Source organism: Eptesicus fuscus, chromosome 13, assembly GCF_027574615.1.
Source record: "Eptesicus fuscus isolate TK198812 chromosome 13, DD_ASM_mEF_20220401, whole genome shotgun sequence".
NCBI classification, from domain to species: Eukaryota; Metazoa; Chordata; class Mammalia; order Chiroptera; family Vespertilionidae; genus Eptesicus; species Eptesicus fuscus.
The window spans coordinates 26,795,666-26,822,853 of record NC_072485.1 but is presented as its reverse complement, the minus strand read 5'-3'; the positions used below and the strand labels follow the sequence as shown (position 1 = coordinate 26,822,853).

The 27,188-nt window shown below is 39.7% G+C and overlaps 1 protein-coding gene and 1 pseudogene across 1 annotated transcript; one reads left to right on the top strand and one right to left on the bottom strand.

Moving 5' to 3' along the window:
• Window positions 1-10,740: 10,740 nt before the first annotated feature.
• On the bottom strand, window positions 10,741-12,899 carry LOC129151158 (putative tripartite motif-containing protein 64B; annotated as a pseudogene).
• A 3,473-nt stretch (window positions 12,900-16,372) lies between these two features.
• Window positions 16,373-20,877, top strand: LOC103292982 (upstream binding transcription factor like 1). The gene is made up of 2 exons (XM_008149220.3): window positions 16,373-16,414; window positions 19,645-20,877. The coding sequence occupies exons 1-2, from the start codon at window positions 16,373-16,375 to the stop codon at window positions 20,875-20,877; spliced, it is 1,275 nt and encodes a 424-aa protein (XP_008147442.2).
• Window positions 20,878-27,188: the final 6,311 nt, after the last annotated feature.

The window sequence follows — 27,188 nt, the reverse complement described above, 5'->3', positions numbered from 1 at the left end:
TAATATATATTGTGTATGTATTAATATTGAATTCATGGCCAATAGCACTAGAGCTCATTCCTTAAGGATGCTTATCTAACAGATACATTATCTCCATAAAGTATAGCCAAGTGCTTTGGCACTAAGTTTGGGGCTGTTTTAAACAGTGATGGCAAAAACAAACAGCACCAAAATGCCAAAAACCTGGCATAATAGACCATGAAAAAGACACTTACTTGCTGTTTGAACTTCTCCTTATTCAAACTCTGCTTGGAACATTCAACTGGTGGGACTCAAATTTCTCCTTCTCAGTACTAGTCCAAGAATGCCTAGGAAAACACCATGAGTATTAGTTTTAGGACTACAGATAAGTTTTAGTGAATAAGCAAATTTGCAACTACAGAACCTGCCAATTAAGAGGAAGGACTGACTGTATTTTTCTTGTAATGCAATATCTATGTGTTTTTATATGAAAATGAAATGAAGGAAGGAAATTTGGGAGAGGGTATCTAATATTTTCTTTTTTCTAACATGTTTTTTATTCTTTTTTTTTTAACATGTTTTTTTTTTTTTTTTTTATTGATTTTCAAAAGAGAGGGAGAGAGAAATATCTCTTGGCTGGCTCCTGCACACCCCCTACCTGGTATTGAGTCAGAAACCTGGGCACATCTGTGAATCAAATCAGAAAGCTTTTGGTGCATGAATGATGCCCAACCAACTGAGCCATACTGGGCAAGGCCAAATATTTTCCAGATAAGAATTCTCTGCCAATAGACCACAAGATTTATGGTCAAGAGACTGTCATAGCAGTGAAGAAGGATCTATCAGTGCTGTCAATCAAGGCTCAACCACAGAAACAGAACCAGTAACATGGATGCACATATGAAGAGATCCATGTACAGATTTATTACAAAGAAATAGCTTCACGATCATAGACGCTAGTTAAGCAAGTGTGAGATCTGTGGTGGAATAAGTCGGGAAGAGAAATCACCAGCAGGCTGGAACCCAATGGTCATGAGACAAAGCATTTGTCACCGTCAGTGAGGCGTTTCCGGAGCAATACAGGCCCATTTGATGTTTGCAGTGTTGTTCAAGGATTGTCTACACCAGTGGTCGCAAACTGCGGCTCGCGAGCCACATGCGGCTCTTTGGCCCCTTGAGTTTTTAGCAAAGGCCAGCTTAGGAGTACCCTAATTAAGTTAATAACAATGTACCTACTTATATAGTTTAAGTTTAAAAAATTAGGCTCTCAAAAGAAATTTCAATCGTTGTAGTGTTGATATTTGGCTCTGTTGACTAATGAGTTTGCCAACCACTGGTCTACACCTTTCCTTAAAGGACTTCAGCTGATGAAGTCAGGACTTGAGAATTTCTTTAGCTCACAATCAAAATAAGGGACTTTAGTTACACCTGCTATCTCCTCACAGCACCAAGTAGTTTAGCCTTTGATTGAACAACTAGGCAAGAGGTATGTGTGTTAAAAAAAAATATCTCCCTCTTTTCCATCCTTGTAGTTCTGCCTAACTGAGTCAGCACATAAAAAAAAAACTATCATAAGTTGATATGACCGTAAATTTAAGAAATATAACAACAGGCCTCCTTGTTCCATTCTAGGTTTACCATGTCGGACCATCCACAGCGTAAATGCCCTGGATATATCTTCTCTAACTCAATGCATTGATAATGTTAATATTTTTATTACATTAGCAATAAATTGAAATTTTAGCCTCCAAGGTCACTCACTGTGATCTTGATTAATATCAAGTGAGGTTTTTTTTCTTTCATATCATTTTGTACTGTGGTTTTTCTATGCATGTGGAAGAAAGCATTTGTTTTAGAATGTTAATAAAAACCCATTAGTTAAAAACTTACAAGATAACATAGACTATATGAGTGATTATAGTGTATTGCCTATTGAATAACAGACTACTAATATGTTAACCAATATTTCAGAAATTTACTTCCTATTCATTTACTTATTGAGCTACTGAAAATACTACAAAATACATTCTTTGTGCATATTCTTGTTTGTGGGAAATTCTATTGAAAAGATTGCTAAAGGTGATATAGCTGGGTTAAAGGGTATGTGTGAAGACCACTGGACTGTTCTAAATTTTGAACTTAAGTCAGAAAACTCGTGTTTCTTTAGAAATATTTACTTCACTTCACAGTGCAATATTGAAACATGTAACTATTTTTTCAAATCATTGAATGCTTATCTCACTAAATATTTATTATAGAATAGCATCCCTCTTGTGTACATAGGCATTCATCATGTTTTGAGTAGGCTGTAATGTGTACTATATATAGAATTAAATACTCCTAAATTTTTTTTTAGAATCTACAACCATGTACAAAATTACAAGATATCTGGCTGCTACTTTGTGTGTCCTAGGAGCTACTAAGGATTAATAAAATAAGAGAACTAAAATAAGTCATCATATTAATTCCAAAACACAGACCAAACAAAACAGTAATGGGATCATTTTTACTAAGTTGGAAAACAATGTGATTTTATAGAAGCAACCTCAGTTTGCTGATAAATTAAACTCACCAATGCTTGCTCAAGAAGTATTAATACAAAGCGGTCAACTCAGGGATCAAGCCTTCCAAGCATGGTGGCAGTAGCTCTCAGAAGTCTCCCAGACCAGGTAAGCTCCAAGCTCACTCCCTGTGTTCTGGAAAGAGTGAGTTTGGCTCCTTATATGGAGTCCCTGAAGAGCACATTCATTTTTTCCAGGTGATGGGATTTGAGAGGTCTTCATAGAACTAGTCTCTTCTAAGGGGAAGGAAGATTAGCAACACCTTTTCTAATCTCCCTAAATATACCTCTACTAACATAACCTCATCAAGTCACCCATTTCCCAACAAACCAACCCTTGCACACTGTGTTTATATGTACATTTATGGACATCAAGAACTTTTATTTTTAACTTACAAACAGATAGAATGGATTATTTTTACTAACTAGTGACTTTAGTAAATGTCCAAAAGCTTGGAAATATTTTATTGTGTTTATTTGGAAATATTTTAACTATGTCCTGTTATGTAGAAAATGCTTTATTTGTTGCTATAATTTTACTATTATTATTTTTTTTAATTCTATTATTTTATTATTTTTTCAATAGATTTTTATTGAGAGTGGAGCATAGGGTGGAGGAGGAGAGAGACCTGGGGGTGGGGGGGGAGAGAGAGAGAGAGAGAGAGAGAGAGAGAGAGAGAGAGAGAGAGAGAGAGAGAGAGAGATCGACCTGAGGGAGACACATAGATTGGTAGTCTTCCTTACATACCTGACCAGGGCCAGGGATAAATCCTGCAACCCAGGTGTATGACCTTCATTGGGAATGGAACCATGGGCTGACTCTATGTGTTTCAATGGGTATAGTCATAAATAATCATAAATGTGAAAAAAAGCTAAATGCAGAAACAAAGAATTTATGAATAATAACAATAAAGTAATTTGGTGGTGGATGAGGCCATACATGGTAAACCTAAACCTGGAGAGTAACCTATCCAGTTGCTGCTTCTCCTCAAGGAAGCTCGATTGCCTAATCCTGTTGGCCCTCAGCACTCAAAAGTGATTCTCTGTTTCTCTACCCAGATGGTCCAGATTCAGGAAGGGGTGGAGACAGAAAGAAAGAGGCTGCCCTTCCCATCTGTGCTGAGTTTCCCTTCTGAGAAGGGATCCTTTCAGAGATTAACATCCACACTGACATCGCCTAGCAGGTGCATCAGAACCACCTGCAGGTCATGTTAGAACACAGGTGGCTGAGCCTCCACCATAGAGATTCTTGACTCAGTGCATCTGGGGCTGGAGAGCTGGCATAGCTAGCAAATTATAAGCTGCTGCTGCTGCTGCTGGTCCCGGGACCATACTTTGAAAATCTCAAATTTAACTCAATGTTCATTAAAGATGATACTTTAGGTTGTATGGGAATGGACAATTGAAAAACAACAACATTCATTTGCACAAGAATGGAAGTCTAGGCCATGGACTTGCTGCTGTAGCTTCCTGCAGTCTGTATGGGGAGAAGGGAGTATAGCTTTGCAGCCCTTTGGCCCACCCAGCTATGTCCTGGGGAGGGCAGCAGGATGGCTGCTATGCAGGGCCCTTGGATTTCAGAGCTCAGGACATCAAGCAACAGGGTACAGGCCTTGTGTCTGGGGGTTCAGGCAGTGCTGCCTTTGGACCCTTCCCTTCCCTGTGCCGTCCCCACAGCCAGTAGATGATCAGAAAATGTATCTTCACTGGAAAGGTTCTCAAAGTGTGGTTCTGAGAATCCTGTGGGTCTGTGAAGTCAAAATTATTTTTTACATTATATGCTCTTTGGATTTATAGGTGGTTTTATAAATGTTATTTCAAATTATTTTTAAAATATATATTTTTAAATTGTCAGTTTATTTTCTAACATGGCATAACATGACATAACCCCATAAACAAAAATGTTTTGAAGTCCCATAATCATTTTTCCAGCTTAACTAAGGTAAAATGTACACACTATAAAATTCACCCACTTAATATATACAGTACTGACTTCCAGTTATGACAACTAAAATGTTTCCAGACCTCAATAGATATCATTGGGAAGGGGGAAATAATCAACCAGTTGAAATTACTGCACTAGTTACAGGAAAATAAAAATAAAAATGAGAGATGGATAAGATCCTTAAAATAATTTAGATATTTAACTGGTTTTTAAAATCTTATAATCTAGAGTATATAAGGTAATAAGCAAGATAGTAGAAAACTTGCTTATGCAGTTACTTCAAAAAATTAAAAATGAAAATGCCTTATGACCCAGTGATTACACTTCTGGGAATATATATGAAGAGGCCTACATAATTGGAAAGAACATATGCACCCATATGTTCATTGAAGCGTTATTTACAACTAGAGGCCCAGTGCACGAAATTCGTGCACGAGGGGAGGGTGTGTCCCTCAGCCCAGCCTGCACCCTCTCCAATCTGGGACATCCCTCTCCCAATCCAGGGCTGTTGGCACCCAACCACTCGCCTGCCTGCCTACCTACCTGATTGGCCCTAACCGCTTCTGCATGCCAGCCTGATCACACCCTAACCCAGGTGTCCTCAAACTTTTTAAACAGGGGGCTAGTTCACTGTCCCTCAGACCGTTGGAGGGCCGGACTATAGTTTAAAAAAACTATGAACAAATTCCTATGCACGCTGCACATATCTTATTTTGAAGTAAAAGAACAAAACGGCAAAAACACCCACATGTGGCCTGTGGGCCGTAGTTTGAGGACGCCTGCCCTAACCACTCCCCTACCAGCCTGATAGATGCCTAACTGCTCCCCTGCTGGCCTGGTCACCCCAAACTCCCCTCCCCTGTAGGCCTGGTCGCCCCTAACTGTCCTTCCCTGCTGGCCTGGTCATCCCCAACTGCCCTCCCCTGCAGGCCTGGTCACTCCCAACTGCCATCCCCTATAGGCCTGGTACCCCACAACTGCCCTCCCATATAGGCATGGTTGCCCCCAACTGCCCTCTCCTGTAGGCCTGGTCCCCCTCAACTGCCCTCCCCTGCTGGCCTGGTGCCCCCAAACTGCCCTCCCCTACAGGCATGGTTGCCCCTAACTGCCCTCTCCTGCAGGCCTGGTCCCCCACAACTGCCCTCCCCTGCAGGCCTGGTGCCCCCCCTACTGTCCTCCCCTGCAGGCCGGGGTCCCCCCAACTGTCCTCCCCTGCCAACCTGGTCACCCCTAACTGCACTCCCCTGAAGGCCTGGCTCCTCCCAACTGCCCTCTCCTGCTGGCCTGATTGCCCACAACTGCCCTCCCTGCCAGCCATCTTGTGGCAGATATCTTGTGTCCAAATGGGAGCAGCCATCTTGTGTGTTGGAGTGACGGTCAATTTGCATATTACTCTTTTCTTTATCTATTTTCTTCCATTTTTTTATTAAGGTATTATATGTGTACATATCTTACCATTGCCCCCCCCACCCCACTCCCATACATGCCCTCACCCCCCAATGTTTTTCATCCATTGGTTATGCTTATGTGCATGCATACAAGTCCTTTGGTTGATCTCTTATCTCCCCCACCTCTCCCTAACCTTCCTGCTGTAATTTGACAGTCTGTTTGATGCTTTACTGCCTCTGTATCTATCTTTTTGTTCATCAGTTTATAATGTTCTTTATTATCCATAAATGAGTGAGATCATGTGGAATTTTTCTTTCATTGACTGGCTTATTTCACTTAGCATAATGTTCTCCAGTTCCATCCAGGTTGCTGCAAATGGTAAGAATTCCTTCTTTTTTATAGCAGCATAGTATTCCATTGTGTAGATGTACCATAGTTTTCTGATCCAGTCTTCTGCTGACGGGCACCTAGGCTGTTTCCAAATCTTAGCTGTTGTAAATTGTGCTACTATGAACATAGGGGTGCATATATCCTTTCTGATTGGTGTTTCTAGTTTCTTAGGATATATTCCTAGGAGTGGGGTTACTGGGTCAAATGGGAGTTCCATTTTTAGTTTTTTGAGGAAAGTCCATACTGTTCTCCACAGTGGCTGCACCAGTCTGCATTCCCACCAGCAGTGCACGAGTGTTCCTTTTTCTCCACATCCTCGCCAACACTTGTCGTTTGTTGATTTGTTGATAATAGCCATTCTGACAGGTGTGAGATGGTACCACATTGTCGTTTTGATTTGCATCTCTTGGATAATTAGTGACTTTGAGCATGTTTTCATGTGTCTTCTTTTGAAAAGATTCTATTTAGGTCCGTTGCCCATTTTTTATTGGGTTATTTATTTTCCTTTAATTAAGTTGTATAAGTTGCCTATAGCCCAGACCAAGTGCCCATTAGTAGATGAGTGGATAAAAAAAAAAGAGTGGCACTGCCCTGGTGGGTGTGACTCAGTTGGTTAAGCATTGTCCTGGGCACCAAGGGGTTGCAGGTTCAATTTCCATCAGGGCACATCCCTAGGTTTCTCGCTGGATCCCCAGTAGGGGGAATATAGGATTCATGTGTCACTCTCACATTGATGTTTCTCTCTTTCCCTCTCCCTTCCTCTCTCTTTAAAAATCAATTTAAAAATAATAAAAAAATTAAAAAGCTGTGTTACATTTATACAATGGAATACCACTAGGCTTGTAAAACAAGTAAATCCTACCTTTTTCAACAGCCTAGATGGACCTGAAGATCATTCTGCAGGAAATAAAGCCAGTCAAAGAAAAGCAAGTACCATGTAATTTCACTTATATATGGACTCTAATGAACAAAATAAACTAACAAAGTGGAGACAGACTCGTGGAAACAGAGAACAGATTGACAGCTGTCAGAGGGGATGAGTGAGAAGGGTGAAGGGATTAAGCAAAGGAGAAAAGAAAGGCTCATGGGCACAGACAAAAGTATGGTGATTGCCAGAGTAAAGTGGTGGGGGGAGGTAGAAGAAGTTAAAAGGGGGATGCATAGTGATGGAAGGAGACTAGACTTGGTGGGGTGAACACACAGTACAATATACTAGTACATACAATGTATTATAGAATTGCATACCTGAAACCTACATAATTTTATTAATCAACGTCACCCCAATAAATTCAGTTAAAAAATGTAAGACTAACATTGAATAAGCAATAATATAAACGAAAAACACAGTGGGGGGGACCAGGCCTGCAGGGAAGGGCAGCAAATCAGTCCTGCCACACATTTCCTAGGAAAAAATACATATTTGATATATACAGAATTACAGAAAGGTGTTTGAAGAGGATGTTAGAGCCCAGCCAGAGTTGTTCAGTGGTTGAGCCTTGACCTATGAACCTGGAAGTCAAGATTCGATTCTCAGTCAGGGCACAAGCCTGGGTTGCAGGCTGGATCCCCAGTAGGGGGCGTCCAGGAGGAAGCCAATCAATGATTCTCTCTCATCATTGATGATTCTATCTCTCTCCCCCTCCCTCACCATTCCTCTTTGAATTCAATAAAAATAATTTGTTAAAAAAGAGAATGTTAGAGAAAAATAATAGCTTCTACAGTTTGTTCTACCTGGTGTTTGAAGAATGATGTTATTACAGATTGATTGAGAAAGGGCTGTCAGATTCTTCAGGTCCTTTGCTGAGGCGATGTTTCCTTCTCCACTGTAGCTTTCTAGGAACTGTGTTAATAATCCAACCATATGCCTACAAAATTTTCATAATCTTTTTTTATTCTTGAAGGCTACTTCCTTTTCCTAATGTGATTTCCCTTCTTCAGAGGATTAGGCTAATGCACTCAGTGTTAGTGGTGGGGGTTTCCCAGACCTCTTTGGAGATGAGGTGAGGTGAAACAGAATTCCAAGTGGTAGGGGATAAACAGAGTGGCCCTAGCTGGTTTGGCTCAGTGGATACAGCATCAGTCTCAGACTAAAGGATCCCAGCCAAGGTTGGGGTGCGTGCAGGAGACAACCAATAAATGTGTCTCTCTCACATGAAAGTCTCTCTTTCTGTCTCTCCCTCTCCCTTCTACTCGCTCTAAAAATCAATAGAAAAATATCCTCAGGTGAAGATTAACAAGGGGAAAAAAAAGAAACACAAAGTGAGTGAATAATTTTTTCTGAAGACTGGATTGAAGGAAACAGTTGTTACTGATTTCTGTTCATCATCATAATCACGTCTTTCCTCTCCAGCTTTCTCTAGACTTTCTGCATATCTTGTCTTAAAGGTATTTCCTGATTTTCTTGACTATAAAAATGATGACTTTAAGATACCGCTTTAGAACAAGGGAATGCACAAGCATTGCTGGTCAGATTTCAGAGGCCCCCAAAGTTTGAAAGGTTAAGAAGTCTCAAAGATCAATCTGTATCAGGTGACAGGAGTGATGGGACAAATAAGTCTTAAAGTATTGCCTTCAAAATGACAAAAGCTGCCCTCGCCTGTGTGTCTCAGTGGTTAGAACATGGGCCCCGGAAGGGTCTCAGGTTCAATTCATGGTCAAGGGCCTATACCTGGGTTGCAGGTTCAATCCCAGTCTGTTCAGTATGGGAAGGCACAGGAGACAACCAATCCATGACTGTCTCTCTCACTCTATCTCTCTCTTTCTCTCTCTCATTCCCTCTCTTCTTTCTTTCCTTCTTCTCCCCCACCTTCCACTCTCTCTAAAAGTCAATGGAAAAAATATCCTCAGGTAAGGATTAACAACAAAACAAGACAAGTCTCTCAAAGAAAGTACTCCTCCATGACATTAGATTTAAACAAACCTCACAGAAAATATTTTCAAGTTTTTAAAGACATTTGCTAAAATCAATAATGGACAAAATAATCCCTTCTTTAGTTTTGTAAGTTAAAAATAAAAGTCATGTCCAGCTGGTGTTGCTCAGTGGTTGAACATCATCCCATTCACAAAGAGGTCGCGGTTCCATTACTGGTCAGGGCACATGTCCAGGTTGCAGACTCACTACCCACCTTGGGGCATTCAAGAGGCAGACATTTGATGTTTCTCTCTCATCAATGTTTCTATCTCTCCCTCTCCCTTCCTCTCTCTGAAATCAATAAAAAATATAAATCAAAACCAGTCTATATAAATAAAAGCCTAATATGCAAAGTGTCCCATCTGGAGTTCCACTGACCAGGAGTTCAATCACTCACTATGACGTGTGCTGACCACCAGGGGGCAGCATGGAATGAAGGAATGCCCCTGGCCAGGTGCTGGCAGCCAGGGAATGGAGGCCCCAGCCAGCAGCTGGAAGCTGACAGCCACTAGGGGCCCTATCTGTGCACAAATTTCAAGTACTGGGACTCTAGTAATAAAATAAAGCCCTGATGTATAGAAAGTTAGTTAGAAAGGCAGCAAGTGAGGGCTGTTTTGTCGTAAAACCATTAATTTATTGATGAGATCATGCTTATAGAGGTATATTTAGGGAGATTAGCTAAGGTGTGAAATTAATCCTATGTAAACACCTCTGAAATGTAATCCTTAGAAGAAATGGGTGTGGTCTTTAGAGACTCAATAGAAGGACATCAAAAAGCCCAACTCAATCTTCTCCAGGACAGATAGTGTCCTTGGAAATCGCACAGCTGAGGAGACTTCTGGAAGAGGCTATGACCAAACTTAGAGGCTTGATTCCTGAGCTGACCTCTTCCTATTTTTCCTGCTACCGGAGATGCTAAGAATATGCTCCTTGGGAGAGTGCTCAAATGCCCCTTTGGGGTTTCTGCAACTTTCTGTCTTTCAGCTTGATAAGAGTTTAATGTCAGGTAAGGCATGAAAAAAGTATAATTATCCAAGATTATTTTCTGAAAACCTAGTAAAGTTTGGCAGGCCCTATGACACTCCTCAAGGAGCTCACATTTTCAGTTATTTGGTGAGAGGAGAGATCAGGCTCACTTTTCAGGAGGAGGTAAGGGAGAGTGCTACTGAATGGAGAATGGAGAGGATTCAGTGTGGTCATTGCTAAGAAGAAGTATGCTAACTAAGGAGCAGGTTTTGGAAGTGAAATGAATTATAAATATTTCAACAATTTTGAATTGGTATTCAGAAGGAAGTTGTGATAGTATGTAACATTCACCTTAATACAACTGTTAATAAATAAAAACAAAAACCATTGATTGTTTCTAGGAAGTACGTGAACCATTATAAACATTTATTAAAAGAGAATTTATAAACACATGTATACATTTAATGTGGTTATGCCATTTTATAAAGATACAAAAATCATCTTCCCTTACATTACAATGTGCTCAAAGACAGTCAGGTATCATCCTGCTGCCATTCAGGATGTTTCATAAATTCCAGAGACCTGGAAGCTCGTCAAGTAATTGGCCCAAACAACTTTTCATGAAGCTTCAAAGCAAAGGAAGGGCTTCAGAGGAGAAGAGAAGGAGGAAGAAACGAAACTGCATATAAGGGAGCCATTGACAGAATCATGGAAGCTCACAGTTCCTTTGTCATAATCCAGAAACACTCCAATGATACCCGGCCCAGAGGCCTTTTCACATAATGAATTAAGGATGGGCGGTTAGTGGGGAGATAATACTGGTCATTCATCTTCAATGAAAATAGGAGAAATGCCTCTTTAAAATCCATAATGATATCAGTATCGCTTATGAGGGAATCTTTACAGACTCCCAGAATCCAAATCCAGGAGCGTGGCACATCCACCTCCCAGCAATGTCTACCAGAGGTGAAGGTCTGAGTCCCCCATGTTACATAACTCCACACTCTCTGGGGCTCCCTGGACATGCTGTGAGGGCCAGTTTCAACAGCACACTCCTCACATCCTCAGAAAGGCTCATTCAGGGAATGAATGCTTTCTGACTCAGGACATTACCCACTGCAGAGAGGTAAAAATCAGGTCAATGAGTTGAATTTGCATGGCCTGAGGGTCAGAGTCTCTTCATTTGTACCCCCCCCCCCCCTCCAAGGAAATGCAAAATCAAGACAGCAAAGACAGTTCAGACTGGCCCCCCTAGGAATAAAAAAAGGATAGAAGTCCTTCAAATTATACAGAAAAAGAAAAGAGAACCTCTATGTATATCATGAACAGTGTGACCATGTGAAGCAGAGATTTAATGATAACCTCGGGTAGTTTGTTGCAGGTCACACCTAAAACCTTTCCTTGCCTTTAGAAATCTCTTCTTGTGTTGATTGTTCTTGGTACTATTTAACAAATAGACAGCACTTTGCTATTATGTGGGTAGTTATTGCAATATAAGCTGGACCTATTACATTTTTAGGAATTAAAATATTGACTGGGAATACACATTACACATAAACTAGAAGTTTCTGAAGTTAATGCTTTGGCTTTACATTATCAGATCAGACCCTGCACTCAATCTAAATTCACCCATATCAGCCCTCTGGACCTAACCCTGATGCCTAGGATGAGCCTAATATGTTTGTACCATGGTCACAGATCCTTCTCTTGTCAGTGGTTTAGACATTGATCCAACAGCATTAAAATTATTCTGTTGATGACATTTTCAGTCATTTGTTGCACTTCCTGATTTTATAAATAATGAATATTGTTAGCGCAATGCATGATAAATGCACTTGCAATATACAACAGATTTAAAGCCATTGATGTCAGAGTTAAACATTCAAGAGTGGGGTAACTGAATAAACATACAATATTGATGGCTACGCTGAGAACTAAATATTCTATCTCCTTGTGACCACCTGGTCAACCTCATTGCCCTTCTCTTCCTCTATGTATACCAAATGTGATTAAAAATAGGGATCTAGCTTGGTATTTTCAATAATAAGTTGCACAGTTCAGTCTTGATCATTGTGATATGAGTACACAGGGTAAGAAGATACTAAATTTGGGAAGTCACGGACTGCATTCATGCCAAAAAATAAAAATTAAATTAAAATAGAAGAAGAACCTAAGAACCACCACAGAAATTGAGGCCTGATGCCAAAAGGCTGGCTCTCACCTCTGAACCTGCTCAGCAGGTCTAGGAGTGCAGTGAAGCACCATGAGGTGAGCTCTGGATTCACTGGCTGAGGCTTTTGCATCTGCACCAGTTCAGTCCTGTAAACATTGACATCAGTGGCATTTGAGGCCAAAGGTTAGTCACACAACCATTATAAAAATTGGAGCTTTTCATCTAAGATATTTAACCATAATACATTCTGACATAATGGAGCATACACTGTAGTGTACCTTCTTGAGGATATAAAAATTGGTGTCTCTGCACAGATGGGCCTTTTATATGATTCCACTCACCTAAGACCACACCCACATGCTGAGATTGGCTTCAAGTTTTCAAAAGAAAGTGACCAGCCTGAATAGATTACACAGATCTTACTAAGATGGCTAATTAGGTTTACAAAGGATAGAAAACACCACTCTGTGGCTGACACCCTAACAGAATGTAAATGTGTTTTATGGTAAGAAGCATGAAACTTTCCAATATGCAATACCTTTTCATTAATTACAGTTGCCTTCTTATAGATGCTGTAGAAAATCATTCTTAACAGAGCTGCCATGCTACCTGTATTTCATTGAAACCTATCACAACTTAATAAATCATGTGATAGGTTTCATATCTTCAGAAAGTGGGGGAGGGTGGTGGGTGGGAAGAGATTAAAGAACTTGTATGCATATATGCATAACCCATGGACACAGAATATAGGGTGCTGAAGGCCTGAGGAGGGTAGAGGCGGTGGGCTAGGAAGAGTTAATGGAAGGAAAATGGGGAATATCAATGTAAACAAATAGAGAAAAAGTTTCATTTTTCAGCAAAAAAAACCAAATGATTCTGTGAGAGGTTGCCCCCTATAATTGAACAAAAAATAGTGGAATCTCTTTTCAGGCCTAAAAAATGTAGTAGCAATGTGGTACTAAAATTTTTTTAAAAAATCAAATATCTTATAACAAATATCAATATATTACAAGTGCTCTAATCACAACTAATTTAAATACTGATGTCATTTCAATTAACTAGGAAATCAACTTGTATACTTAGAGAAGATCCAAGCACGCCAATAGGTAAATTCAAAGCATTTGTGGGCATGAAGATATTTACTCTAAATCCATATGCCACAGAATCTACTAGGAGTGATCTCGCCTCTGTAAGTTCTGGCAGCTCCAAGTGTGGTCAGTCTACCCTGGAGAAGTGGCCTCTGGAGAGATGTGGCTTTTATATGATCCCATCAAGGTAGGGCCACATCCACTTGCTGAGATTGGTGGACGTCTTCAGAAGGCAGGGGAGGGAGGGTGGGTGGGTGGTAAGAGATTAAAGAACTTGTTTGCGTATTTGCATAACCCAAGGGCATGGACAATAGGATGTTGAGAGTCTGAGGAGGGGAGTGGGGGCACACTAGAAGGGGTCAATGGGAGAAAAAGGAGACATGAAATACTTTCAACAATAAAGGATTATTTTTAAAAATAATGACAAATGCTGGCGAAGATATGGTGAACAAGAAACCCCCATGCACTGCTGGTGGGAATGCAGACTGGTGCAGCCACTGTGGAAAATAGTATGGTGTTTCCTCAAAAAATTAAAAATGGAACTTCCATTTGACCCAGTGATCCCACTGCTAGGAATATATCTCAAGAAACCAGAAATACCAATCAAAAATGATATATACACCCTTATGTTCATAGCAGCACAATTCACCATAGCTAAGATTTGGAAACAACCTAAGTGCCCATCAGCAAATGAGTGAATTAATAAACAGTGGTACATCTACACAATGGAATATATACTGCTCTAAAAAAGAAAGAACTCTTACCATTCCCAACAGCATGGATGGACCTGGAAAGCATTATGCTAAGCGAAATAAGCCAGCCAGAGAAAGATAAATATCACATTATCTCATTCATTTGTGGAATATAATGAACAACATAAACTGATTAACAAAAATAGATACAGAGTCACAGAAGCATCAAGCAGACTGTCAAACTTCAGTGGGAAGTCAGGGGGCGAGGGGGGTAAGAGATCAACCAAAGGACTTGTATGCATGCATATAAGCATAACCAATGGACACAGACTCTAGGAGCGAAGGACATGTTCGGGGGGGTTGGAGGGGGTTGGGAGAATGGCTGTGGGGAGGTCAATGAAGGAAAAAGTAAGCATTTGTAATACTACATGTAATATTTTAAACAATAAGCAAAATAATAATAATAAAATAATACATAAAATAAGGAAGTGATACAGCTAATTATGTTACACACATAATAGTAGGATGTCTGGGTAGGTTTGCAATGTATAGAAAGCAACATTTGGGGCCCTAGCTGGTTTGGCTCAGTGGATAGAGTATTGAACATAGGATTGAAGTATCCCAAGATAGATTCAAGGGCATCTGCCAGGATTGTGAGCTTTATCTCCAGTAAGGGGGCGGGGCAGGGGGCAGCTAATAGATGATTCTTTCCCATCATTGATGAAGGAAAGAAGGAAGAAGGAAGGAAGGAAAAAGGAAGGAAGGAAGAAAGGAAGGAAGGGAGGGAGGGAGAGAAGGAAGGGAGGGAGGGAGGGAGGGTGGGAGGGAGAGGAGGGAGAGAGAGAGAGAGAGAGAGAGAGAGAGAGAGAGAGGAAGAAAGAAAACAAAGCTTGTGTGTATACACCCTAACTAAATGTAAATGTGTTTTGCAGTAAGATGCTTGAAACTTTCAAATATGCACTACAGTATTAATAACTATGATCACCATCTTATAGATGCTGTGGAAAATTATTTTTTAAAATATGTTTTTATTGATTTCAGAGAGGAATGGAGAGAGAGAGGGAGAGGGAGCAGGAGAGGGAGAGGGAGATAGAAACATCAATGATGAGAGAGTCATTGATGGGCGGCATCCTGCAAGACCCACACTGGGGATCCAGCCCACAACCCAGGCATGTGCCTGACCAGGAATTGAACCCTGACATCCTGCTTCATAGGTCGATACTCAACCACTGAGTCATGCTGGCAGGGCAAAATCAATCTCACTTTTTAAAAATTACTTAAAACAAATAATATATCCATCAAAGCCCACATATCCTAGAAAGAGGTGAAGTACCTGTCCTCTTACTCAATGTATAGGATTGTAAATTAAGGTAAGGTTCATTGACCAGCAATGATCCCAAAATTAATTCTGGAAAAAATTATCTCAAACATTTATCAACATGTTGCATGTAATCTATGGAAGCATATAGAGGAAGAAGTTTCATTTTTCAGCAAAAATCAAATAATTCCGTGAGAGGCTGCACCCCTGTAGTGCTGTTACATGGTGCTGTCCCTTACAGGGACTTGTCCAATAATCACTTGCACTACTGTTTCCTAGATTTGTGACTATGTCACACAGAATTTTAAAATTCTATAACCCTGCAATCTCATTACTACCTAAATAATAAGTATAGTAATTAGCCTGGGTGGGGTGACTCAGTGGTGCAGCATCGACCCATGAAACAGGAGGTCAAAGTTTGATTCAAGGTCAGGGCACATGTCTGGCATTCAGGCTCCACCTCCAGTAGAAAGCTTATAAGAAGCCGATGATCAATGGTTCTATCTCATCATTGATGTGCCTATCTCTCTCTCTTTCTTCCTCTCTCTGAAATCAATAAGAAAACATATTTACAAAAATCAATCAGTAAATAAATATAGTAACTAAGTTACATAGAACCTCCAGTAAGAAAGGAATCTCAGGTTCAGTCATCTGCTCTTTGTTTCCTTCTTCAGGTGTACACAGCAGATTCCTCTTCCTTATTTGATATGTTATAATTTTTTTTATTTTTCTGTGCATATATTCATCTTTTTTACTAACCTATAATCCCCAGATTTCAGGGGATTTGTCTTACCATTGAAGACTGGGTTTCAGGAAGGAGAATCAAGAAGTTACTATGGTACCTAGCAAAACTTATTTATGATGGTTTAGTTATTTACTGACTTATGATATATTTTTATAAATTTATTTTTTATTGATTTCAGAAAGGAAGAAAGAGAGGGAAAGAGATAGAAACATCAATGAAGAGAGAGAATCATGGATGGGCTGTGTCCTAAAAATCCCCTACAAGCCAGAATCTCAGGTATGTGGCCTGAGCAGGATTCCAACTGTGACCATGAGCAGCCTGCCCACAGAATTATTTGATTTTTGCTGTAAAATGAAACTTCTTCCTCTATACGCTTACGTAGATAGATGACTTGCAACATGTTGAGAAATGTTTGAGATAATTTTCCCAGAATTTATTTTGGGATCATTGCTGGTCAATGACCCTTACCTTAATTTACAATCCTATTCATTCAGTAAGAGGGCAGGTACTTCACCTCTTTCTAGGAAATGTGGGTTTTGATGGATTTAGCATTCATTTTTCAATAAATTTTAAAAGGTGAGTTTCATTTAAATTTTCTCTTTTCAAGTTTCCAGCAAGGTTAGATTATTTTCATTTCATATATTTATAAAAATCAGACCTAAATTCCCAAACATTTTATAGTTTAGGGAAACAACTTACCTGGTGGGGGTAATCAGTGATTTGTTAAGTTGTGATAGGTGCCAACAAAATACTGGTAACATGGCACCTCTGTTAAACATAATTTTCTACAGCATCTATAAGATGGTGACAATAGTTAATAATATTGTACTTGAAAGTTTTATGCCTTTTTTACCGCAAAATACATTTATATTTTGTTAGGATGAAAGCAGCCAAATGTTGTTTTCTATGTGTTGTAAACCTAATCAGCCATCCTACTACTATCTGTAATCTATTCAGGTTCAGGCTGGTTACTTCCTTTTGAAGACATAATCCAATCTCGTCAAGAAGGTGTGGCCTTACCTGGGTGGAATCATATAAAAGGCACATCTGTGCAGAGGCCACTTGACTTCTTCCCCAGGGTAAACTGACTGAACTTGGAGCTCTGTTTTTAGCACAGAGATTTCCTATTGACACTGATAGCGACAGAACTGCCAGAGGTGGGACCATTCTTAGTACACACTGGTGAGTATGAAATTTAGAGTAAATATATTCATGCCTACTTTCTCTTGTTACAAATATTTTCAATTTACCTGTTGGAGTGCTTGCATCTTCTCTAAGTAGACAAGCATATTTCCTAGTTAATTGAATTGACATCAATATCTGTGATTGGAGCAATTGTAGTATATGGATATATATTATAATAAATTAACTGATAATATTTTATTTTAGTCCCATATCACTAGGGTTTTTAGTTTTAAAAAGACATTTCTCTAGTTTTTGAGCAGTTATGAAAATCATAAACCACCTAAAATATTCAACATAATGTATGTATGTTAGTGTCTTCATACATCTTAACCTAAAAGTAAATGTGTTCAATTAGTTAGAAAACCCTTGTAAAGGTCCTATTTGCTATTTCCTTTTTTTTTTTTAAGGCTCATGTGACTGGTTTCTGATTTTTTTCTTAACAGGCACTTCTTTATTTTTTTATTTTTATGTATATTTTTATTGATTTCAGAGAGGGGTAGAGAGAGATAGAAAAAAAAATCAATGATGAGAGAGAAACTTTGGTTGGCTGTCTCCTGCATGCCCCCAAATGGGGATCAAGCTCACAACCCAGGCATGTGCCCTAACCTCCTGGTTCATAGGTTGATGCTCAACCACTGAGCCATGCTGGCCAGCCCATTTCTTTTTCAAAAGGAAAGGGGGAAATAATCTCAGTGGGGACACAAACAAATAAACCAAAACAACCAGCAAGCAAAACCCAAACCAAATCTCTTAGGCCCTTTTGGTCCTGAATCTTATTCGTGTTGGCTTCCTGAGCAGGACTGAGACAATTTAAACAGCCATCCCAGAGATGAGAGGATTTCAATTTCTAGACCAGAGGGAAAGACTAAATTAGCACTGAAGGGAAGGACCTATATTCAAATACAGTACCATTCAAAATAAAGTCAGATGTAGGAGCAGGAATGGAAATAGAATATGGAAATATTTGCCATATGGATGTTGTTTAAAATCAATGCCAAGGATGAATTACAAAGGGGAAGAAGGATAAATAGATTATTCCTGGAAATTCCAAAGGAAATGAATCGGAGATCCCTGTATACTAGTAAATGTGTCTCAAAAGCCAGATTCATTGTATTTGGAGGCATTTGAAGTTGGCTGAAAACTCAGAAGGTTAAGACTGCCTTTGCATACAAGAGCCCAGAGAACACAAAACTCCTGACCCAACTTGAGTTAGGGTTCCTATAAGCATTGATGTAATCAATTATACAATCGTAAGATTTGTACACGCTTGTAAGTAAATGAGTTCTTACTTCTTTGATTAGAATAAATAAATAAGTACATATATAGTTAATTTAACAATCAGTAGGCCTAAAACTGTATTAAGAAAATGTAGTTACATAATGAAAATTATGTAATTACTTTTAGTTTACTCTTGACTAGAGAATTCTAATCTGTTATTGTTTAGACATTTACGTAATTATTTTTTAAGTTATGTTCCTTGTGCATACAAATTGTGATATCTAGAGGAAAAGTTCTATATTTCAGGTACTTTTATAATTGGCATGAAACCTGAAGTTTAATTGTAAAACCTTGTTGTAAAACAGTAAAAGTGACAGATGCTTAAGGATGAAGAAAAGTTAACCGTATAAAATTGTAAATATTTCATAATTCTTATTCACTCCTTGACATTTGAGGAGAGAACCAATATGATTCATTAGAAATCATTCATTCCCCTGAACTCCAGATAATCTACAAATTCGACATTTACTCCAGGTTCAAGAATCACTCATAGAAAAAGGTCACAGTGGAATGCAAGTCTCCTTAGCCTGTTTCATTTTATGTAAAACCTGTACCTTCTGTCACAGACACCTGAGCTGTACTTAGAAGGTGACCATACTCAAGGCTGTAGAGAGCAACAGTCCTCTGCCTTTTGAACATTTCTCTTTTCATTTTAAATATTTTCTTCTTCCCAGGGCTTTTCTCTTACACTGAGCCTTGAGGAGCCAGTTGTTCTATTTAACAAAGGCCCTAGGGAGATCTGGCAAAAGGCAGGCTAGAATGAAAAGTGATGTGACTATTTTGAAAAGTGCAAATGTAGCATGGAATGTAAACATAAATTTAGCTTCAGAGGTAGGCACTTTTTTGTTTATTTTGTTAAGGCAATTTAATTGTATGAGGGACATATCCTAAGTGAGTTGTGATTTTCTCATTCATTCTTCTATTTCTCCTCAGAAATATAGAACACGCACTGCAAAACTTCCAAAATAGCTCACCTGCTAACTCTTCAGTGTGAAGACTTTCAAGTTTTTGCTGCGGTGTTTGCATAACCCACACCTTGTAAGTGGCCCAAAGTCCTCGAAATGGCATTGACTAACGGCCAAGACCAATGGCCTAAGGAAGACATTGTGATGTTACTGGACCTCCTGAAGAATAATCTGCCATCCAATGACAAACACTCATTCAAAACAACCCAGTCACATATGGACTGGGGAAAAGTAGCTTTTAAAGGTTATTCTGGAGAAATGTGCAAACTCAAGTGGTTAGAGATTTCTAGGAAGATAAGAAAGTATCGGACTTTGACAGAATTAGTCCTGGACGCTAAGGAACATGTTAAAAATTCTAACAAAAGAAGAAAACTCAAGAAACATCCAGACATGCCCAAGCAGCCCCTGACTCCTTACCTTCGCTTCTTCAAGGAGAATCGGCTTGAGTATTCCCAAATGCACCCCAAACTCAAGAACCAGGAACTGACTAAGGTCATGTCTGAGAAATACAAGGAGCTCCCAGAGAAGAGGAAGCTGAAATATATTGAAGATTTCCAGAAGGAGAAAAAGGAGTTTCAGGAGAAACTGGCTCAGTTCAAGAAAGACCACCCTGAACTAGTGCAGAACTCCAAGACATCTGTTGTCCCCAAAGGGAGCCGAAGCAGAGCCCCCAAGAAATTTCAGAGAAATAGGAAAAAAGTGAAGACTTCCCCAAAAACCTATTTTTCTAAGTTTAAATTCCGTGGAGAGCCCAAGAAGCCCCCCATGAACGAATTCCAGAAGTTCCACCAGGATTTGTGGTCCAGTAGGGAGCTGAAAGTCCTGCCCCTAAGGGAGCGCATGATAGAAATTTGTAGACGCTGGCAGCACATCCCAAGGAGCCAGAGGGAGCATTATAAGCAGCAGGCTGAGGAGCTGCAGAAACAGTACAAGGTGGACCTGGAGCACTGGCTCGAGAGTCTGTCTCCTGAAGAGTACGCTGCCTACAGAGAGAGAGCCTCTGGGAAGCGTAAGATCATGAACATGCGTGGAGGCCCGGGACCGAAGAACATCAGGACACGTGTGCAGTCTCCATCAGCAAGGACTCGGCAAGAAGGGCTTGCACAGGAGCAGGGGCTGCAGGCTCCCAGGATGGCATCATCCAAGACAAATGGGGACCATTTTCATGCCTCACGGAGATCTGAAGGAAAGAAGGAGCACGAGGAAAAGGCAGAAAGCAGCAGTGCCTCAGACTCCAGCAAGAGCGATGAAGATGACAGCAGCTGCAGCTCATCTTCCTCAGGGGACACCTCTGACTCAGACTCCAACTGAGCTTTGTTCATTCCTAGATGGTGGGACAGAGAACTTCCCAACAGAAGTCTTTGGCATCTGTGTAAACTGAAGGGCTCTTCTCCCTGTCCCTTTTTATTGCTTTGCTTCTCGCTTCCCTTCCCCTCTCCTCCTCAGTACAGAGTAGCACAGGTTAGGAAGCAGGGAATTGGGACAGTACTCTCAATATCAGGTCCACACACCTGGGAAGAGAGGTTCCTGCTGGGAGAAGAAATATAAATGTGAACCTGTATTGGGTTCCCTCGTCAGTACCACTCCCCCTAGGATCTCCATGCAAGGAAGGATCTTGACACAGGCAGTGAGGTGATTGAGCAGCTGTGAGGAGCACACTGCACTAGAATGCATATTTCTGAAGGACAAAGTTTTGCTTTCCTCATTTTCTGTCTGCCAGAGGTCGTCTGGGGCCACCATGAGCCTGTGACTCCTACATTCTCTGCAAGAATTGCACATCTGGACTCTTACACCACATCTGGTGTGAGAAAGGAGTTGGCCATTCTTAATGTGAGAGTGGGCAGCATCATGTAGCAGGCAATATTTATACATGGATATTTAACTCTGACATTTCTATGAGTGTTTCTTACAAATTTAAAATAGAATTATATTTCCTAAGCTTGCTTTTTCATTTGAACGAGGGCCTGCATGGAATAAATGTTTTATAATTTGGGCCATTGCTGCTCCAAGTAGTGTCTGCCTTTGTTCTTGGCAAAACCTAAATTCTTTCCTGTTGCTCCAGGTTCAAGTGAATCTCCTATTTAGTTTTCAGGGTTGATGGATGTGTGAGTGGATTTATGAATGAAGGGATAGATAGATAGATAGATAGATAGATAGATAGATAGATAGATAGATACGTATATACATACATACATACATACATACATACATACATACATACATATATACATACACAAATATACGTGGATAGCCCAGGCTGCTGTTCTTCGTGATTAGAGCATTGGCCTGCACTCCAGAGGGTCTTGAGTTCAATTCCTGATCAAGAGCACCTACCTGGGTTGTAGGTTTGATCCCTGCCCCAGGATGTTTGGGAGGTGTGTTTGGAAGGCAAACAACTGATTTGTCTCTCACATGGGTTTCTCTCTCTCTAAAAATAAATAGGAAAAAAATATCCTCTGGTGAGGATTAAAAGCAAAAAATAAAGTATATAGATAGATACATGGAAAGATACAGACATGTAAATATACTCTATTCTATTCTACTGGTCTGCCTGTGAATTATTGTTGCAGTACCACATTGCTTTGATTATTTTGTTTACTGATATGTTTGAAAATCTATTTAATGCGAGATTAAATTAGGTTCTTTCCCCCTGTACTAGTATATTCCTGGCTATTTCCATTTTGTGTTCTCATGAATATAAGCATGATAAAAGTAATTGTATCATTTCTATAAGAAAACCATTAAGGTTTGGGCATTTAGATAATTACATATCTTAGTGAATTATTATTAAGTGTTTTTATAAATAAAGAATACATTCTAGAAAATAATGGCAGCTTTAACATATTTATACCTCTAATCCTTTCTCTTTCTAAAAGTGTTCATTGGAATATTCAAGAACAATGTTAAGTAATAGCAGTCATATGTGCCTGTCTTGCTTCTGACTTTCAAACTTATGTTTAAAGGATTTGCAATTATTGAAATTATGCTGATTAATATTCCATTTAAAGTAAACTATATAACCTGTTCAGAAAATGCCTATGTATGTATATTATAGTTTTCACTGAGTAATGTGTATTACTTTTTAACACATCACTTGTATCATGGATCAATAATATTATCCTTACATACATTTGTATCAGGAATTGGGTTATTGTATGACCTAATATTAAATACTCATCATATTCCAGAAATAAACCTGCTTTTTTATTCCATATTGAAAACATGACTAGAGGTTAGGCAGATTTTCCAGCCATTCCTATGCTGGGAATGTGACATTTACACAAAGCTTCTGGGTATATTCACTACATTTACTAACTCTTTTTAATAAACTAGGTTTGAATTGTTGTTCCCACAGTAATGAAACCTGCCTGGGGGCAGCAGGCTGAGGGAAACAGGACACATTATTATAATAAAGCTGGTTCATAAAGATGAAGGATTTCTCCTCTTTCTTTCCTAGAAATTGAAAAAAAAAACACAAATATGTATTTATGGGAGAGGATCCAAGGAGGGAAATCTCTTAGAACAAATACCTAGCCTGGGCTCCTTAGCACCTAGTATCTTTCACTTTGCATAAAATCGTATTCCCTGATACTTAACATTCAGGGAACCATCTGAATGCCATGATGTGCATGGTGTCTGACAGTCCAGAGGAAGGTGGCTATTCCTGTGCCTGTGATGCTTGAACTGGGTCTCAAGGAGCTAGCAAGTTCAGGAGGGAAAATGAGGTTGCAGAGTGATTTGGTTCATGTACTTACCCACTTATTGATTGGTTCTCACTCATCAGGCATTCCTTTTCTTCAAGGACCATTAATTCCTGGTTTCCTGATGGGCCTCTCAGTCTGTTCTATTGCTTTCCCTGTTGGGATCTGCATATTCTCATTTTAGTCTACACACTTTTCTGGCAAGATTTCATTTTACATCTATATGGCCACAGAATTTCAGTTCACAACGTAAAGATCTCATGGGCCTCTCCAGTACCATTTTCCTCTGAAACAGCATTCTCAAAGTGTCAGAACCAGAATTTATCTCAAATAAAAACCTGCTCCTTCCTTGAGCATCCTCTCCGCATTAATCCCACCCATCACCACTTCCCCAATGCTTTTCATTGTACTTTCAGTGATGTTCCTTCCTCATCTCCACAAGCACAGTGAAGTCGACACACCCTCTCTACACAAGAGCAGAAATGGAAATGTGAGTCTCAGGAGGGGTTTCATAGAGCCTACCAAGCTCTAAGAGAATTTTCCTGGCTAGTTAAATTTTCTTTAGGCTTTGCTTGTGGCTAAACACAGAATGAGTTATAGAGTGAAGGAAAAAGTGTAATTCTACAGTTGATGATTATAAATTTGTAGACAATTGAAAGGAGGAAAATATATTTAATTAACCTTATTTTTTGGGTCAGTTGTAGGTTAATAGCAAATTGAATGGCAAGTACAGAGTTTTCCCATATACCTCCTCTCCCCACACATGCATAACTTCCCCTATTATTAACATCCCCCACCAACATGATATGTATGTCTGTTTCAGCCAATGAACCCACATTGACATAACATTATCACCCAAAGTCCATAGTTTTCACTATTGGTGTAGAAAAATAATATTTTCTTCGCCCTGGCCGGTTTGGCTCTGTGGATAGAGCATCAATCTGCAGACTCAAGGGTCCAGGTTTGATTCTAGTCAAGGGTATATGCCCTGGTTGTGGGCTCAGTCCCCAGTGGGGGGCATGCAGGAGGCAGCTGATCAATAATTCTCTCTCATCATTTATATTTCTATCTCTCTCTTCTTTTCCCTTCCTCTTTGAAATCAACAAAAATATATTTAAAAAAATTTTTTTTCAATGTAACTTACATTTTTATTCCAACTCACCATATTGATCCCTTCATTTTTTTCTTTTTATTCAATTTGTTGGGGGTGATACTGGTTAATAAAATTATACAGGTTTCAAGTGCACAATTCAACAACACATCATCTGTATACAGCATTGTATGTTCACTATTCTGTAGGAAAATTTTTTATAGGAAAATATTTTTAATTTAGCACGTCAAGACTTTGAATGTTGTATCTTATCTATATATAGAGAGCAGACCTAAAAACATTTTTGTTTCCTCTTATGAAAACAAATATTAAAGCATATTTAGAGATTTTTATTGAAAGAACAAAAGTAATGCATGTGACATCTGGCATTCAAAGAAAGACTAATACTTTTATTGTCTGTAGATTTCTTTCTTTTCAGTTTCAGTGGGATGCTAAGTGTAAACACATTCATTTATTCTCAAAGTTCCTGGAGATCTTTCAATTTCCTATGAATGGCATGGTATGCTTATTTGGAAAATTCTTTAGGAGAATGTGTCACTTGTCTTCCCCCTTGACAATAAATTTGCAAAATTAGCTTTAAGACGTTTCTTTCTACTTCAAATCAGCAGATTGCAGAAGTCTTTTGCCACTAGGTGGTGGTACAGTTTATAACCTAGGCTAGGTAGATTCATAGAGTCAATTAGGGCTCTGCTTGTGAATTGAAAGCATGCATTTTCTAATTCATTCAGCACCTCCAGTTTTGGAAGCCATGTCTCCTTGCATGAGATACAGAGATGAACGTTATAGTTTCTGACTTCATAACACTCACAGTCTAGCAGCAAAGACTGACCAATGTAATCAGTAAGAGGAAGCATTATTTGGTCACAAAAAGCACAAACACTGGAATTGAACAAATACACATTAAAATTCTGAAGTTGCTATTATAAAAAGAATACATTGGTTAACATAATTACCTCTTTATCATCTGTTTCTCCATCTATACATTCATAAACTGGTAACAAAATTACAGTTAGGTATGATAACAGTAGAGATTAAGCTTAATGTTTATACAATGCTTGGCTCACAGTAGATTTATAGAAAATGTTAGGTTGATTCTATTGGGGCTGTTATAGCAAAATATGATAGACTGGGTAGCTTATAAACAACATAAATTTAGCTTTCACTCTTCTAGGGGCTGGAAGTCTCAGATCAGGGTGCCTACATGGCTGGCTGATGGCTCTGTTTCCAGGTGCAGACTTCTTGTATCCTCACTTGGCAAGGGATCTCTCTGAAGCTTGTATAAGGCACTCATCCCATCTCAGAAGCCTCCACTCCCATGACTTGTGCACTTTTCAAAGACTCCCACCTCCAATGCCATCACATCGGGTATTATGGTTCAATACATGAAGTTTGGGGCCACACAATCATTAAGATCATAGTACTTAGCTTCTTTTATTCCTTGATTTCATCCATCTTCCAAATTTCTCCTTTACTGAGTTCCAACAAGAAACCATTAAGTAATACATATTATATAGCAAGATGATTTACATGAAAATACATTTAATGAAATTATAATATACAGGCCATGATAACCTATAATCTTGCTGGAATTTGGTTTCAACTCTGTCCAAAGCATCATTCCAGAAATTTAGAAAAGTAGTCCCATTGCTATATAGATAGATTTCTATAAAATAATAGTAGGAGATCCATGGTGCAATGGAAAATGATAGCAGTACAGCACACTTTTTGAAATATAAAAATTTTACTGAAAGAAAATAATTCCTGAATTTGTTTTTAAACAAATAGGGATGTTTTTTTGTTTTGTTTTTGTTTGTTTGTTTTTGTGGGGAGGAGAGGTAGTGGAAGTAGCATTCAGATAGAGGAAACATCATGGCCAAAAATTCAGAGTGAAGGTGGGCATGATGTCTTGAAGAACAACTTCCACAATTCCTTCATCCTGGTTTTCACTCACACACAACTCCTACAAACTACTAAAAACCCTGGTATTCAGGCTGGAGGCATTCTTCATGTATTCATACATTTCTAAAAATTATACTTAGGGCTCTGGCCTCTGTGTGCTAGCGTTGGCTCATGCACCACAGCTCCTGCATTATTCAGAATGCAAGGGACACAGAATGACTCAGAATCTAACAGCTCACACGCGTTATTAGACTCCCCTGCAGGCCTGCCCATTACTGAACTCTCTCCCCCATTCAGCCAGTGCCAGTGGCCAATTCCCTGGCGTACACACCACCGGAAGTGAGTGTTTATGGGGAATGAACGCAGGCCTTGAGCGCAAATAGCCCACAGCGTGAACAACAGTGAAGAGGGGTGACATCTGGGGGGTAAGCGTCCCTGCATCCCTCACTTCCTTGTGTACATAACCCACTCTTGAGGCAGAGGCAGCTATGCCAAGCCTCGTGCAGGCCAGGAACACTGCTGGGGCCCCTTCCTCCTCCAGCGCATGCATGCCCACCAGAGCCAAACTTACAACAGACACAACCCATGCTGGGAGTCCTTGCAGGGTGGAGCTCCTCCCCCATCTTCTGCACCAGAACACATGTGCGTGCATCATGGCGCAAGGCACCCCCTCTTTCCCTTCCCCCACCCCCATCTTCTGCACCAGAACAGGAAAAGGCTGAGGAACAGGAGAGGAAAGAAATGGAGGAGGACGGGGGCTTCCTGCCAAGCTTCTCCAGCAAGGCCTCCTCATCAGGAACCTCCATGGCTGTGTGTGGTTCAGACCAGGGCGTGTGCAATGAGCACTTAGGGTCTTAACCGCGCAATCCATGCTATGGATCAGCCCTCCCTCAGGAAGGGATTTGGAGAGG

Coding starts and splice junctions, on each gene's coding strand:
- LOC103292982 (XM_008149220.3), top strand. CDS start 16,373: ATGGGCTGTGTCCTAAAAATCCCCTACAAGCCAGAATCTCAG. Junction 16,415..19,644: donor CCTACAAGCCAGAATCTCAG/GTATGTGGCCTG, acceptor ACACCTTGTAAG/TGGCCCAAAGTCCTCGAAAT.